The 17,953-nt window shown below is 41.8% G+C and overlaps 1 protein-coding gene across 4 annotated transcripts in view; it reads right to left on the bottom strand.

Moving 5' to 3' along the window:
* PHF8 (PHD finger protein 8) overlaps window positions 1–17,953 on the bottom strand; it is a 143,892-nt gene that overhangs the window by 29,339 nt on the left and 96,600 nt on the right. For all 4 annotated transcript variants that reach the window (XM_066357562.1, XM_066357561.1, XM_066357565.1 and 1 more), the window contains one exon: window positions 2,788–2,883. In XM_066357562.1, coding sequence (XP_066213659.1) covers window positions 2,788–2,883 — 96 coding nt within the window. The remainder of the gene's footprint in view (window positions 1–2,787; window positions 2,884–17,953) is intronic.

Genomic DNA, 17,953 nt, shown 5'->3' with positions numbered 1-17,953 from the left:
AAGGAGAGGGAGAAGAGAGGGATAGGGAGAGAGAGAGAAAGAGAGAAAGAGAGAAAGAGAGAGAGAGAGAGAGAGAGAGAGAGAGAGAGAAGGAGAAGAAGGAGAAGAAGAAGGAGAAGGAGGAGGAGGAGGAGGAGGAGGAGACAACAATGAGGAGGGGGGGAGCAGGAAGCACCAAGTCCCATGTGCCTTGAACAGGTAAGCCCAGGGTTTCAAACTGATGAACTCAGCTTTCCAAATTGATGCTTTATTCACTGCGCCACCACAGGTCAGGTCAGGATATAAAATTAATACTCAGAAATCAGTGGCAGTTTTATATGCCAATAATAAATTGTAAGAAAGAGAAATTAAGGAAACAATCCCATTTTCTTTTGCAACAAAAAATATAAAGTACCTAAGAATAAATTTAACCAAGTCAGTAAAAGACTTTGTACTCAGAAAATTATAATACATTGAAACAAGAAATCAAGGAAAATCCAAACAAGTGAAAGTATATATACCATGTTCATGGATAGAAAGAATCAACATCCAAACTACCTAAAGTAATCTATAGATTTAATGCAGTTCCTATTAAAATATAACAGCATACTTAAGAGATCTAGAACAAATATCCCAAAATTTATATGGAACCCAAAAAGAACCTGAATACCCTCAGCAATCTTGAAACTGAAGAACAAAGTGGGAGGTATCACACTTACACTTCCTGATATCAAGCTATACTACAAAGCCATTGTAATGAAAACAGCCTGGTACTGGCATAAGAACAGGCATACAGATCAATGGAGTAGAGCAGAGAACCAGATATAAACCCACGCTTTAATGGTCACAGAAGGTTGGAGAAAGAAGAAAACCATAGTCCTAATGTCTATATAGTATTTTAGAGAGTAGGTAATCAAGAGAGAGCGACAGAAACTGATGGAAGGAGAAATAGAGGTTAAGTTAATAAGTCAAGAAATTATGTTATAAACCCTATAATATTGAGTTTTAGAGATAACTACAACAAAAATGAAAACTCTGAGGTTGTCTAGCAGGCACGAGATTGTAGGCAGGAAAAGCAAAGGCAAAAGATCATCGTTTGCCTGGCCTATGGTGGCGCAGTGGATAAAGCGTCGACCTGGAAATGCTGAGGTCGCCAGTTTGAAACCCTGGGCTTGCCTGGTCAAGGCACATATGGGAGTTGATGCTTCCAGCTCCTCCCCCCTGTCTGTCTGTCTGTCTGTCTCTCTCTCTCTCCCTCTCTCTCTCCTCTCTAAAATAAATAAAATTTTTAAAAAATCATTGCATTTCATCCTAAATTCCTCTGTACTATTTGATTTGTTATGAGATATACATATTATTGTGAATAAAGGGCAAAATAATTTTAACGTAGGATATATGATTATATACATAATGTGATTTCAACCATAAACAGAAAAATACACAAGTAAAAAGACAAGAAGAAAGTATGTCAACACATTAACAGTGGTTGCCTTTGGGTGTAGAATTATGGGTAGTTTCTTTTTTATACTTGACTTTCTGTATTTTCCAAATTTTCTATTATACTAATAAGTCAGAAACTATAGGAGTAAATAAAATCAGAAAATAGTTCTGAAGAAAGAAACAGGAAACATTTGCTGATTGATGCACTAATTAAGAGAACACTTCCTGGGACTGCCCTGTCACCTCACTCCCCCAAACCCAAACAAACACCAGAAGGACCAAATAAAGCTGGGGTGGGGATAGCAGGCCCTTCATACCCTGAAGAAATATAGGTACTGAGATGTCAGTACTCTCTGTGGTGGTCTGCTGCAGTAAAGGCTCTCAATTTGCTCATATCTCCTTGTATATATGAGAATTTTGCAACTACTCCTTTCAGGAAATGGAATCTACTTCCCCATCCCTGAAATCAAGGCTTGGCCATATAAGTTGCTTTGGTCAGTGGGACAAAAGACTACATGACACAAGCAGAGGCTTGAAAAGTGCTTACACACTAGGGCTTGTTCTCTCTTGATGCTGGATAACCCTGTGCTTGCTACTGTGTAAAAAAGCTTGGGCTAGCCTCCTGTGGATGAAAGACCATGTGGAAAGAGGGCCCAGTCAACCCAAGTTAGGTCCCAGACACATAATGGTATCCTTTTCAGATCATCCAGCCAGAGACAAGCTGGTCCAGTCTGGAAAAGCAGCTCAGTCAATCTGGAGAATCATGAGAAATGATCAATTGTTGTTCTAAGCCACTAAGTTTTGTGTAGCTGGATAAGCAGCAAAAGCTGACACACCTTCCAATGTGAAAACCACTCAGCCAATGAGATGGATAAAATTCTTTTATTATTCTCTAAATTCCATGTTAAACTCAATGATTATTCTCTCCCTTTCTCAGAAATGGCCTCTCAACCAGTACAGATGACAGTCTAAAAAGTCTTGAGCTTTGTAGAGCTTGATAGTCAGCATAATTTCCCTCCTTTCACATTAATATTACCAGAGGGCTATGAAGATGATAGCAAAATGTTTTCAGAACCCATAGACTGCTTGCTAAAATCTGATCAAGGTCTTCCTCATTTCACCTCAAGCCTCATAATATCAGAAGCAAAGTGCACCATTACCTCTGGCTTTGCTGAACTTAGTGCATAAACTGTGCCCCACTGATCATTTATGTTCCAGCACCTAATAGCCAACATATAGCAGGCAAACAGTTTGCTAAAATAAATGAGTGACTGAACCATGTCTTCTTATATTAAATATCCCACCTACCTCCAGCCTATTTTTCTCTCAACCACCCTTTCAGAGATTGAGGACAAAATAGTAGATCACCTTTAGGGCTCCATGGAGCATCATCTGAATTCTTCTTTTTCTTGGGTCGAGATTTCAAAGCAGGATCATCATCATCAGACTCCAGGGAAGGATAAACTGCAGTGAGAGGAAAGAGCAAAGTAAAGTGAGATCTCATCCACATGGATAAAAACAGGATATCTACCTCAGCTCCTACCACGCCCCCACAAGTGGACCCTTAATCCATATTTAAATGCAGGAGTCACTAAATGTACCACATACTTTTCATGCCTTTCTACTTTTGCACCCTTGTTGCAAATGCTCTTCTCCCAGCATCATCTAATTCTGATTCACTCACCTAACATCCATTTAATGAATAACTTCATGAGCTACTTTACTGACCCTGCAAAATTCAGCTCTAGATTCACTTCCTAAAGCGTTCCCCCATTCTCCTAATCTGATTCATATGCCTCCTCAACTTTCCATAGCATCCTGAGTATACCCCTACTGGAGTTACTTATTATATAGTGCCTAAGAGATAATTAGTAAATCTATCACTCCCAATTTACCAGGAGGGCAGGGATAGGTATTTTTTTATTTCAAATTAAGAAAGCCTAACAAAATACAAGAGTAGGTGCTCAGTAAATGTGTGCTGAATTAATGAAAAGAGAACGGTACACACATTATTCACAAAAAGGGAGCAAAAAGACTACTTGGGCTGAATTAGGAACAAGATTACTGGAATTGAATGTTCTGAATGACACACATATATAAGCATCTCACACTAAACAAATACACACAAACATCCAGTTTTATCACACTCTCCTTACAATCCACATGTAACACCTATAGAATTTAATAGGAAAGTGGTCTAGAAAAGTCCCACTAATAAGGTCAAATTCTGCTGCTGCAGCTAAACCTAAAATAGAAGCAAAGTGAGATTGAAAACTTCCTCCTAAAGACCAGCTTCAAATTTCTCTAGAATTATACCACATCAGAGGAATCCAATCTCCCACTTCCTTTCTGAAAGATCTCTTTGTACAAAAAATGAGCACATTTTTCAGGCCTTCCTCCTTGAGCAAAAGGGTAAAACTCCAGCCTCCTGACTTATAAAGATGTTTCTTAAGTGAGGGGTCATTAATTGTCCTAGAAAGAAATGACTACTGGTAACAATTCTTTGAGAAAGGTCCCATCCATCCCTACTAGTCCCAATGGCTATCAATGTTACTTTGTTGGAACTGAAAGGTTTTCCACCTCAAGGAAAGAAGTATGGTATGGTGGAAAGACCTTGGGTGTTAAGATCAGACAATTACTTTGAAATTCTGGAGTGGCTGCTACCTTTATAGCCTAAGACAGTGGTCGGCAAACTCGGTCAACAGAGTCAAATATCAACAGTACAACGATTGAAATTTCTTTTGAGAGACAAATATTTTAAACTTAAACTATATAGGTAAGTACATTGCTATTAACTTAATTAGGGTACTCCTAAGCTGGCCTTTGCTAAACACTCAAGGGGCCAAAGAGCCGCATGTGGCTCACGAGCTGCAGTTTGCCAACCAAGGGCCTAAAAGAATTTCTCTAAGCCTTCTATCTTCCATATATACCATCTGCCTTGCAAAGTTGTGAGGACTGAGAAATAATATGTATAAAGTAACATGCAAAAGGAATTCCATTCTAAGGTTCATGTCTTATTCAAGAGGAAATTTCGCTTGACCAGGTGGTGGCGCAGTGGATAGAGCATTGGATTAGGATGCGGAGGACCCAGGTTCAAGACCCCAAGGTCACCAGCTTGAGCACGGGCTCATCTGGTTTGAGCAAAGCTCACCAGCTTGGACCCAAGGTTGCTGGCTTGAGCAAGGGGTTACTCAGTCTGCTGTAGCCCCACGGTCAAGGCACATATGAGAAAGCAATCAATGAATAACTAAAGTACCACAACGAAAAACTGATGATTGATGCTTCTCATCTCTCTGCATTTCTGTCTGTCTGTCCTTATCTATCCCTCTCTCTGACTCTCACTCTGTCTCTGTAAAAAAAATAAAAACAAAAAATTTTAAAAAAATAAAGTACTAAAAAAAGAGGAAATAAGATGTAGATAATAATTAACACCAGACATTTAAAAATACAAGTTAAAAAATGCATATTAAAAATATAAGGGTAGAAGGAGCCTTGTATGGATGGCTCAGTTGGTTAGAGCTTTTTCCCAAAGTACAGAGATTGCCGTTCAATCCCTGAAGGCTACACTGGCTATATTATCAGACAAAGTAATATCAGAGTAAAGAAAATTACCAAGTATAAAAGTGATTTAAGGGCACGGCAAGATGGTGATGGAGTAGGCAGACATTCCAACTTCCAGCTCCCAGAGCCAAAGTGGATTACAACTTAATTTTAAGAAAAATCATCTGGAAAAACCAAATTTGGGCTATATCAAGAGGAATCTATAACCAAAGACCACCAAAGAAGCCACACTGAGACTGGTAGGAAAAGCAGAAATGCGGAGATGGCTGCTCAGCTCCTGGGAGCAAGCAGTAGCCCAGAGAGACTCGCATGGTGGTGGGGTTTTACTGGAGAGGGGAAGGTCCTGGGACCCAAGACTGAAGCCCCAGCCTGCAGCCTTGAAGCCTATAGAAGAGGCATACGGACAGTATCTAGCTGCAAAACAAGTCAAGATACTGTTTGTGAGAAAGAGACAGATTTCTCAGACCCAGGATTCATCTTAAAGGGACCGCGCAGAAAACCTCTTTCACAACCACTCCCCCGTGGCTCTGGGGGACAAGGTGAGCTGCAAGAACTGGAGTAGCAGAAGAGAATATAATCTAAAAGGCACAGGGAGAAACATTTTGAGGGACAGCTACCCTAACTCCTGGGCTGAGTCACTCCCCAAATCTAGAGTGAATATTTTTCCTGGAACCAGCAATACCAGCAAAGGGAAGCAGGTCACCAGCCAAATGAAAGCTCTCCTGCTACAGTCAGAGCAGAGTAGCTTAGAAGCAGGGAGCCCTTCAGGGATACAGTATTGAGTGCTGAGGTCTGAGCTACAGCACCACCCCCACACTGCTGAGTGCTCGCTGGAGAGCAGGCAGCGGAGGGACATGAGAGCATGATCCTGTCTGTGGGGGTGGAAACCGGGAGCCAGCCATGGCTGAGGCCTAAGTGCATGAACGCAGTCCCACCCGCAGGGGCAGGGTGGAGGCCAGGGAACCAGCCCAGGCTTCAGACCCAGGCATGCAAAATCAGTCCCACCCACGGAGGCCGGGCAGAGGCTGGGGCCAGCCAGGGCTAGCAGACCCGGCACACATGCACAGTCCCACCCATGGAGGTGAGACAGAAGCCGCAGCAACCACAGAAGTGGGCCAGTGCTGGCAACACCCCATGCCTGAACGCCTGAGGTGGCGACAGCAGTGGTGGTGGGCTTGCAGACAGATGGCACCTTGGGAACACAAAGGCCACACCCATTAGACTCAGAACTTCTGAGGGATGAAAAGAAAAATATAAAAGAAAGTTAAAAAGGTTAGATAAAGCAACTGAGGCTAAGGAGCAAGCCACATCCAATACCTTACCTAACCCCTGATTTGTAGTACTGAGCCCAACAAGTAGCCACCAATAAAAGGCGGCAGAAAGCAGATCTCAGGGGAACCTGAACATTTAAACGTACATCCTCCAGGCCAAAATTACATAAAGCCAGCCTAGGTTGATATTAACAATGGCATCTGGGCTCAGCAGAGGAAGCCAAAGGATCTGGTTCGCCTATTGCTCCAAAAACATAGATAAAGGCCAGTCATAGGCAGTGACCGCCACTGGTCTGCACCAGGCTCCGGCCAAGAAGGTCCAGGGAGGGCACAAACAGAGGCCAGATACAGAGATTATCAGTTCAGGACCTAACAACCTTTGTTAGAGTGACATCTTAAGAAAGGGCTCCTCACACCTGATCCAGTTAAGATATAGAAAACAGAAAAGCGGCTCCACTAGTTAAGGAGACAACAACTCAAACAAGCCTGCAAACCACGAACAGAAACAATGGGAAGACAGAGGAATGTAAGCCATATGAATCAACAAGAAAAATCTCCAGAAAAAGATCTGGATGAAATGGAACTAATCAAATTACTGGATGCAGAGTTTAAAATAATGATTGTTAGGATGCTTAAGGATCTCAAAACTACAATGAATTGACTTAATGAGCACCTAAATAAAGAAATTGTAAGCATCAAAAAGGACACTGAAATCATAAAAAAGAACCAGAAAGAAATGACAAACACAATATTAGAAATGAAGACTACACTAGAAGGAATTAACAGCAGGCTGGATGAAGCAGAGGATCAAATCAGCAACTTAGAGGACAAGATAAGTGAAAGCACAGAAGCAGAACAGCAAAACGAAAAGAGGATCAAGGCTCTGGCCGGTTGGCTCAGTGGTAGAGCGTCAGCCTGGCGTGCAGGAGTCCTGGGTTCTATTCCCAGCCAGGGCACACAGGAGAAGCACCCATCTGCTTCTCCACCCTTCCCCCTCTCCTTCCTCTCTGTCTCTCTCTTCCTCTCCCGCAGCCAATGCTCCATTGGAGCAAAAGATGGGCCGGGCGCTGGCGCCTTGGCCTCTGCCCCAGGCGCTAGAGTGGCTCTGGTTGCGACAGAGTGACGCCCGGGATGGTTAGAGCATCGTCCCCTGGTGGGCATGCGGGGTGGATCCCGGTCGGGCGCATGTGGGAGTCTATCTGTCTGCCTCCCCGTTTCCAGCTTCAGAAAAATACCAAAAAAAAAAAAAAAAAAGAGGATCAAAAAGTCTGAGGAAACTCTAAGAGAGCTCTCTGAGAACATGAAGAGAAACTATATAAGTAAAAATGTAAATGTTCGTTTGTTCAAAATCTTAAATCTCCGAAAGTTCTTCACTGATTACTTTAAAATTTTAATACAATGTTGCATTCAAATACGCGCTCTTTTTTATATACCAACTATTATATAGATATAGATGTCATACCTGTGACAGGTAAAAACATTTTTTTAAAAAACAGCGCCACTGTTTGACGTAAAAGCAACACATGCATACTAAATATTTTACGATTCCATTTCAATGTTTCAGATTTATGAAACATTTACGTGCAGCCAGACTTGAGGATGCACGGTTGTGAGCATGGCGATTGCATTCTGCACCTTCAAATTTGCTTCGTTCCCAACAGAATGAACACAACAGGCTGAGAGTAGCTAAAAGACGTCAACAAGAAACAGTAGATCAGCGTCAAACACGACTCTGTGCTCAGCAATCACGCGATTACAATCGCCTTACATTCCGGTACAACCCAGCTAATGATTATAGATTGAGTCGGTATGTTCTCATCAGCACTATGGCTGAAGTATGTCCTTATAACAAGGCTCTGAAATTTAATGGAGAAAAGAAAGGAATGTGTTGCACCACTGGAAAAATTAAACTGCCTCAACTTGGAGAACCACCAAAGCCATTAAAAACTTTGCTTGCCGGATATACGGCTGAATCAAAGCATTTCCTATCTAACATCAGGAAATAGAACTCATGTTTCCAAATGATGTCATTCGGTGCAGAAATCGGAACAGCTCAATTCATGACAACTTTCAAAGTGAAAGGACAAATTTATCATAAAGCCGGCTGCCTGCTTCCATTCCCAGATGGTCAACATAAATTCCTACAAATGTATTTCCTTGGTGATGGCAATGATGAATTGAATGCATGCTGCAGAATTTCTACCAACATAAAAAGGTCCATTGTTTCCCAACTGCAAAAGCTTCTTCACAAAAAAAACGATTTAGTGCATTTGTTCAAAACAACAATTGACATGATGCCATCTGATACACACAAGATTGTTATCCATGCTGACAAAATGGCTGCTGGAGAACATATGCGAAGATTCAATGCTCCAACTATAGACAAAGTGGCAATTGTTATAGTCGGAGATCAATTTCAACCTAGAGATATTGTTCTTCATTGAGAAACAATCAATTGACAAAACTTGCAGAAACTCATCGATGCTACAATGCCCTACAATATCCAATCATTTTTTGGGATGTGCCAATGGATATCACTTCAACGTTAAGATGATAAATCCAGTCAGTGGCGAAGAAACAAATATGAAATGCAGCGCAATGAACTATTATTCACACCGGTTAATGATTCAAGAGAATGAAGACAATCATATTTTGAAATGCTGCCAATTGTTTCACCAATACATTGTAGATATGTATGCAAAAATCAAAAAAGAACATTTGATATTCATCGTTTGAATCAAACCAAGCTTTGCTCTGAAGAATACGTTCATTTGCGAGATGCAGTTGTAAATGACGGTAATACAACTAACATTGGAAGACTAATGATTTTGCCATCTTCATATACAGGCAGTCCAGGTCATATGCATGAGTATGCTCAAGATGCAATTGCGTATGTTCATCACTATGGGCGTCCAGACCTATTCATTACATTCACATGCAATCCGGCTTGGGACGATATACAACAGCTCTTATTTCCTGGCCAATCGCTGGTGGATAGGCATGACATCACAGCATGTGTTTTCAGACAGAAGTTGAAATCGCTGATGAATTTCATGGTAAAACATGAAATGTTTGGATCTGTGCGCTGTAAAAAATTAATGAGCAACGTTGTAGAAGCAACAATTTTGACAGGACCTTTCAAAGGTGAAGATGTCCTCATTCCTCACATTCCTATGATTCCAACGGATATGCCATTTCAATTTAAGAGATTGCAATTCCCAATTCAATTGCCATTTGCAATCACCATCAACAAAGCTCAGGGCCAATCTTTAGAATTATGCACTTTAGATCTACACACGGATTTCTTCTCACATGGACAATTATATGATGCGTGTTCTAGACTCAGCAAATCAGACAATGTCTATATCTGCACAGACAATGGAACAAAAAATATTGTATACCCACAAGCATTGTGAAATTAAACATATTAGAAATGTGTGCTTTCTCTTTTCTTTCTTTTCCATTTAACCAGACTGAGCCGCAGCCACACATGGCTGGGTACAGCTAGTATCCCCATAAAAGGCGTTCCTAAAGGAGAAGAGAAAGAATAAGAAATAGAGAAACTGATTGAAGAAATTATAGCTGAAAATTTCCCTAAATTGATGCAGGAAAGAGTAGTACAGGTTGAAGAAGCAGAGAAAACCCCATTAAAAAAGAACCAAAAGAGAACTACACCAAGACACATCATAATAAAAATACTTAAGCTAAGAGATAAAGAAAGAACACTAAAAGCTGCAAAAGAAAAGCAGTCAATCACCTACAAAGGAGCCCCGATAAGGATGACAGCCAACTTTTCAACAGAAACACTTGAGGCCAGATGGGAATAGCAAGAAATATTCAAAGTAATGCAGAACAAGAACCTACAACCAAGACTTCTTTATCCAACAAGGCTATCATTTAAAATTGAAAAAGAAATAAAAAGCTTCCCAGAAAAAAAAAAAAAAAACTCAAGGAATTCATCACAACCAAACCAATGTTGCAAGAAATGTTAAGGGGCCTGCTGTAGACAGAACAAGCAGGGGGAAAAAATCTAGTAAAAGAGGAATATAGATTTAAAGAAAAAAATGGCAATAAACAACTGCATATCAATAACAACCATAAATATAATTGGATTAAATGCTCAAATCAAAACATATAGGATAGAGGGGTGGCAAGATGACGACGGAGTAGGTGGACCTACCAACTTCCACCTCCCAAAACCAAAGTCGATTACAACCTAATTTTAAGAACCATCATCTAGAAAAACCAACATTGGACTAAACTAAGAGGACTCTTTCTTTTTTTTTTTTTTTTTCTGAAGTTGGAAATGGGGAGGCAATCAGACAGACTCCCGCATGCGCCCAACCGAGATCCACCCGGCATGCCCACCAGGGGGCAATGCTCTGCCCATCCGGGGCGTTGCTCTGTTGCAACCAGAGCCATTCTAGCGTCTGAGGCAGAGGCCACAGAGCCATCCTCAGCACCTGGGCCAACTGTGCTCCAATGGAGCCTTGGCTGCAGGAGAGGAAGAGAAAGAGAGGAAGGAGAGGGGGTGGGGTGGAGAAGTAGATGGGTGACTCTCCTGTGTGCCCTGGCCAGGAATTGAACCCGGGACTCCTGCATGTCAGGCTGACACTCTACCACTGAGCCAACAGGCCAGAGCCTAAGAGGACTCTTTAACCAAGGAAAACTGAAGAAGCCACACTGAGACTGGTAAAAAAAAAAAGTGGAAACACAGAGAGAGCTGCCCAGCTCCTGGGAGCGAACAGCAGCCTAGAGAGTTGCGTCGTGGGAAGTTAGTTTAGCAGACAGGGGAGGGTCCTGGGCCCCAATAATAAAGCCCCAGCCTGAAGACTCAGAGCCTAGAAGAGGCCTATGGACAGTGTTTAGCTACGAAATGAGTCAGAATACTGTTCCTGAGAAAGAGACAGATTTCTCAGGCACAGGATTCTTCTTAAAGGCAATGTGCAAAAAATCTCTTTCACAACCACTAACCCGGAACTCTGGGAGACTGGGAGAGTTGAGAGGACCAGATTAGCAGGAAGAGAGTGTTATCTAAAGGCACACAAAGAAACACTTTGAGAGACAGCCACCCTAACCCATGGGCTGAGTCACCCCCCAAATCTAAAGTGAATATTTCCCCTGGAACCAGCATTACCAGCAAAGGGAAGCAGGACACCAGCCAAATAAGCTCTCCTGCAGCACTCAGAGCAGAGTTGCTTAGAAGGAGAGAGCATTCAGAAATACAGTATTGAGTGCTGAAATTTGAGCAGCAGCGCCCCCACACACACTGCTGAGGGCTTGCCGGAGGGCTGACGGCAGCAGACGTGGAAGCGCATTCCTGTCAGTGGGGCTAGAAGCTGGGCCGACCATGACTGAGGCCTGGTGTGAGCTCAGTCTCACCCAGCAAGAGTGGAAGGAGCACATGAAAGTGGTCCAACCCGGCTGCGGGTAGGGTGAGCAAGAGAGGTCCTCTCCACAATCCTGCCCACAGGGAAAAGGAAAAAGCTGGGAAATTGCAGAGACCCACAGCTGAGAGCAGATGAGCAGCCTGGTCATGCCCATGGGGCCAGGGCTTGCAGCTGGCGCGCGAGCATGGCTCAGCCCGCGGGGGCAGGGTGAAAGCCAGGGAACAAGCGAAGACCTGCTGCTTAGCACAGGTGCACAGCCCAGCCTGTGGTACCGAGGCACGCAGCCCCAGCCGCAGGGATGGGACGAAGGCCAGGACAGCCAATGCTCTCAGATCCAGGCACGTGAACACAGCCCCTCCACTGGAGGAGAGGTAGAAACCGCAGCAACTACCACAACAGGCTGGCACCAGAAATGTCCATACCCGAACATCCAAGGCAGCAACGGAAGGGGTGGCGGGCCTACAGACAGACCACACCTCAGGAACACAGAGGCCACACCCATTTGACTCCAGTGGCCACACACTTCTTATACACAGAAAAAATGTGAAGGCAGAGAAATGCCTTCCAATACAACCCAAACGAATTAAGAGAAATCCTCAGAAAAGGACTAGAACAAGTCAGATATAACCAAATTACTAGATGCAGAGTTTAAAATAATGATTGTTAGGATGCTCAAAGATCTCAGAACAATAGATGGACATAAACACCTAAATAAAGAGATAGCAAGTATAAAAAAAGGACATTAAAATAAAAAAAAAGGCCTGACCAGGTGGTGGCGCAGTGGATAGAGCATCGGACTGAGATGTGGAAGACCCAGGTTTGAGACCCCAAGGTCGCCAGCTTGAGCGTGGGCTCATCTGGTTTGAGCAAAGCTCAGCAGCTTCAGCCCAAGGTTGCTGGCTCGAGCAAGGGGTTACTGGGTCTGCTGAAGGCCCACGGTCAAGGCACGTATGAGAAAGCAATCAATGAACAATTAAGGTGTCACAACACGCAATGAAAAACTAATGATTAATGCTTCTCATCTCTCCGTTCCTGTCTGTCTGTCCCTATCCCTCTCTCTGACTCTCTCTGTCTCTGTGGGAAAAAATGAAAAATAAAGTCATCACTCAGGAATCACCATTAAAAAAAATAAAAATAAAATAATAAAAATAAAATAAAAAAGATCAGTCAGAAATGACAAATACAATAGCAGAAATGAAGATCACAATGGAAAGAATTAAAAGCAAGATGGGTGAAGCTGAGGATCGAATCAGCGAATTAGAGGACAAGATAAACGAATTCACGAAAGCAGAGCAGCAAAAAGAAAAGAGACTCAAAAAGTCTGAGGAAACTCTAAGAGAGCTCTGTGACAACATGAAGAGAAATAACATCCACATCCTAGGGGTTCCTGAAGAAGAAGAGAAAGAACAAGAGATAGAGACTTTGTTCAATCAAATCATGGCTGAAAACGTCCCTAAATTGAGGCAGGAAAAAGTCACACAAGTTCAAGAAGCACAGAGAATTCCATTAAAGAGAAAACCAAAGAAATCTACACCAAGACACATCATAATTAAAATACCAAAGCTAAGAGAGAAAGAGAATATATTAAAAGCTGCTAGAGCCTGACCAGGCGGTGGCAAAGAGGATAGGACGTCGGACTAGGATGCTGAGGACCCAGGTTCAAGACCCCAAGGTCGCCAGCTTGAGCGCAAGCTCACTTGGTTTGAGAAAAGCTCACCAGCTTAGACCCAAGGTCACTGGCTTAAGCCAGGGGTCACTCGGTCTGCTGAAGACCTGTGGTCAAGGCACATATGAGAAAACAATCAATGAACAACTAAGCTGTCACAATGCACAATAAGAAACTAATGATTGATGCTTCTCATCTCTCTGTTCCTATCTGTCTGTCCCTGTCTATCCCTATCTCTAACTCGCTCTCTGTCTCTGTAAAAAAATTAAATAAATAAATAATTTTTAAAAAACTAAGCTTTAAAAAAATAAAAGCTGCTAGAGAAAAAAAGGCTATCACCTACAAAGAAGCCCCCATAAGGATGACATCTGACTCCTCAACAGAAACCCTTCAGGCCAGAATGGAATGGCAAGAAATATTCAAAGTAATGCAGAACAAGAGCCTACAACCTAGACTACTTTATCCAGCAAGGCTATCATTTAAAATTCAAGGAGAGCCTGACTAGGCGGTAGCACAGTGGATAGAGCATTGGACTGCGATGCGGAAAACCCAGGTTCGAGACCCGGAGGTCGCCAGCTTGAGCGTGGGCTCATCTGGTTTGAACAAAGCTCACCAGCTTGGACCCAAGGTCGCTGGCTTGAGCAAGGGGTTACTCAGTCTGCTGCAGCCCCATGGTCAAGGCACATATGAGAAAGCAATCAATGAACAACTAAGGTGTTGCAACAAAAAACTAATGATTGATGCTTCTCATCTCTCTCCGTTCCTGTCTGTCTGTCCCTCTCTTTCCCTCTCTCTGACTCTCTGTCACAGAAAAAATAAAAATAAATAAATAAATAAATAAAATTGAAGGAGAAATAAAAATCTTTCCAGACAAAAAAAAAAAAAAAAAAAAAAAACTCAAGGAATTCATTATAACCAAACCAATGCTGCAAGAAATGTTAAGGGGCCTGTTGTAAACAGACCAAAGAGGGAAAAGAATATATCAGAAGCTTTAAAGAATAAAATGATGGCTCTGGCCGGTTGGCTCAGTGGTAGAGCATCGGCCTGGCGTGCAGAAGTCCCGGGTTCGATTCCCAGCCAGGGCACACAGGAGAAGCGCCCATTTGCTTCTCCACCCCTCCCCCTCTCCTTCCTCTCTGTCTCTCTCTTCCCCTCCCGCAGCTGAGGCTCCATTGGAGGAAAGATGGCCCGGGTGCTGGGGATGGCTCCTTGGCCTCTGCCCCAGGTGCTAGAGTGGCTCTGGTCATGACAGAGCGACCCCCCCGGAGGGGCAGAGCATCGCCCCTGGTGGGCGTGCTGGGTGGATCCCGGTTGGGCGCATGCGGGAGTCTGTCTGACTGTCTCTCCCCGTTTCCAGCTTCAGAAAAATACAAAAAAAAAAGAAGAATAAAATGGTGCCTGACCTGTGGTGGTGCAGTGGATAAAGCGTCAACCTGGAAATGCTGAGGTCGCCGGTTCGAAACCCTGGGCTTGCCTGGTCAAGGCACATATGGGAGTTGATGCTTCCAGCTCCTCCCCCCTCTCTCTCTCCTCTCTCTCTCTCTCTCTCTCTCTCTCTTTCTGTCTCTCTCTCCCTCTCTCTCCTCTCTAAAATGAATAAATAAAAATAATTTTAAAAAATTTATAAAAAGAATTGATGCTTCTCATCTCTCTTAAGAAAAAAAGTAAAAAAAAAATAAAAAAAGAAAATGGCAAGAAAAACTATATATCAATAATAATCTTAAATGTAAACTGATTAAATGATCCAATCAAAAGACATAGGGTAGCAGCGTAGATAAGAAAACAAGATCCATACATATGCTGTCTGCAAGAGACACAATTCAAAACAAACATGCACATAGACTGAAGGTAAAAGGATGGAAAAAATATTTCATGGAAATGAAAAGAAAAAACTGGGGTAGCAATACTTATATCAGACATTAAAACAAAGTCTATATAGTAAGAGATAAAGAAGGTCACTACATAATGATAAAGGGAGCAATCCAACACTAAGATATATATAACTATAATAAATATCTATGCACTGAATATAGGATCACCTAAATATATAAAGCAGTTTGATGAACATAAAGGGAGAGATCAACAGCAAAACTCTAATAGTAGGGGATTTCAATACCCCACTAACATGACTAGATAGATCCTCAAGAAAGAAAATTAAAAAAGAAACAGGAGACTTAAAGGACACACTAGATTAGATCAACTAACTGGATTTAATAGATATCTTCAGAACGTTTCACTCTAAAGCAGCAGAATATACATTCTTTTCAAGTGCTCATGGTACATTCTCTAGAATAGACCACATGTTATGGCACAAAACCGGTCTCTCTAAATTTAAGAAGACTGAAATCATATCAAGCATTTTCTCTGATCACAATGGCATCAAACTATTGTAGATATCAACTACAACAGAAAAACTGAAAAATACTCAAACACTTAGAAACTAAACTGCATGTTATTAAATAATGAATGGGTCAACAATGAGATTAAGGAAGAAATCAAAAATTTCTTTGAAACAAATGAAAATGAGGATACAACAACTCAAAATTTATGGGACACAGCAAAAGCAGTCCTGAGAAGGAAGTTCATAGCATTACAGGCATACCTTAGGAAGCTAGAAAAAGCTCAAACAATCCTGAAACTAAAAGAACTAGAAAAAGAACAGCAAGTAAAACCCAGAGGAAGTAGAAGGAAGGAAATAATAATGATATGAGAGGAAATAAATGACATAGAGGCTAAAAAACAATACAGAGGATCAATGAAACCAAGAGCTGGTTCTTTGAAAATGTAAACAAGATAGATGAACCTTTAACCAGACTAACCAAAAAAAAAAATAAGAGTGAGAGAGAGAAAGGACTCAAATAAATAAAATTAGAAATGACGGTGGAGAAGTAAAAACTGACACAGCAGAAATACAAAGGATTGTAAGAAAATACTATGAAAAACTGTATGGGAAAAATTAGACAACCTAGGACAGAGGTAAAACAGACAAATTCCTTGAAAAATATAATTTCTCAAAACTCAATCTGGAAGAATAAATCAGAAAATGTATATAGGCCAATTACAACAAGTGAGATCTAAACAGTTATAAAAAATCTCCCAACAGGCCCTAGCCAGTTGGCTCAGTGGTAGAGCGTCAGCCTGGTGTGCAGGAGTCCCAGGTTCGATTCCCAGCCAGGGCATACAGGAGAAGCACCCATCTGCTTCTCCACCCCACCCCCTCTCCTTCCTCTCTGTCTCTCTCTTCCCCTCCCGCAGCCCAGGCTCCATTGGAGCCAAGTTTGCCCAGGCACTGAGGATGGCTCTGTGGCCTCTGCCTCAGGCACTAGAATGGTTCTGGTTGCAGCAGAGCATCGCCCCCTGGTGGGCATGCCGGGTGGATCCCGGTTGGGCGCATGCAGGAGTCTGTCTGTCTGACTGCCTCCCAGTTTCCAACTTCGGAAAAACACACACACACACAAAAAAAAAAACTCCTAACAAATAAAAGCCCTGAGCCAGATGGCTTCACAAGCGAATTCTAGGGAACATTCAAAGAAGAACTAACTCCTATTCTTCTCAAGCTCTTTCAAAATATTCAAGAGGAGGGAAGATTTCCAAACTCCTTTTATGAGGTGAGCATAATTCTGATTCCAAAACCAGCAAAGACAACACAAAGAACAAAAACTATCGGCCAATATACTTGATGAATTTAGGTGCTAAAATTCTCAACAAAATATTAGCAAGCCGGATCCAGCAATACATGAAAAAATCATACATCATGATCAAGTGGGATTTATTCTAGGGAGGCAAGGCTGGTACAATATTCGCAAATCAATCAATGTGATTCATCACATAAACAAAAGGAAGGAGAAAAACCACATGATAATATCAATAGATGCAGAAAAAGCATTTGATAAAATCCAGCACACATTTATGATAAAAATTCTCAGCAAAGTGGGAATACAGGAAACATATATCAACATGATAAAGGCCATCTATGACAGACCCACAGCCAACATCACACTCAAGAGACAAAGGTTAAAAGCAATCCCCTTAAGATCAGGAACAAGGCAGGGTTCCCCCTTTCACCACTCTTATTCAACATAGTTCTGGAAGTCCCCACCACAGCAATCAGACAAGAAGAAGAAATAAAAGGCATCCAACTTGAAAAAGAAGTAAAACGATCATTATTTGCTGATGCTATTATACTGTACATGGAAAACCCTAAATTCACAGTAAAAAAAAACTACTGGACCTGATAAATGAATTCAGCAAGGTAGCAGGATATAAAATTAATACTCAGAAATCAGAGGCGTTTTTATACACCAACAATGATCTGTCTGAAAGAGAAATTAAGAAAACAATCTCCTTCATTATTGCAACAAGAACAAAAAAATAAAGTACCTAGGAGTAAATTTAATCAAGGAGATTAAAGACTTGTACTCAGAAAATTATAAAACATTGATAAAAGAATTCAAGAAAGATACAAACGAGTGGAAGCATATACCGTGTTCATGGTTAGGAAGAATAAACATCATTAAAGTGTCTATATTACCCAAAGCAATCTATATATTCAATGCAATTCCTATTAAAATACCAATGACATACATCAAAGATATAGAACAAATATTCCAAAAACTCATATGGGACCAAGAAAGAACACGAAATGC

The sequence above is a fragment of the Saccopteryx leptura genome, chromosome X (genome assembly GCF_036850995.1).
Source record: "Saccopteryx leptura isolate mSacLep1 chromosome X, mSacLep1_pri_phased_curated, whole genome shotgun sequence".
NCBI classification, from domain to species: Eukaryota; Metazoa; Chordata; class Mammalia; order Chiroptera; family Emballonuridae; genus Saccopteryx; species Saccopteryx leptura.
The sequence above is the reverse complement of the archived record's forward strand: the minus strand, read 5'-3'. Positions and strand labels throughout refer to the sequence as shown.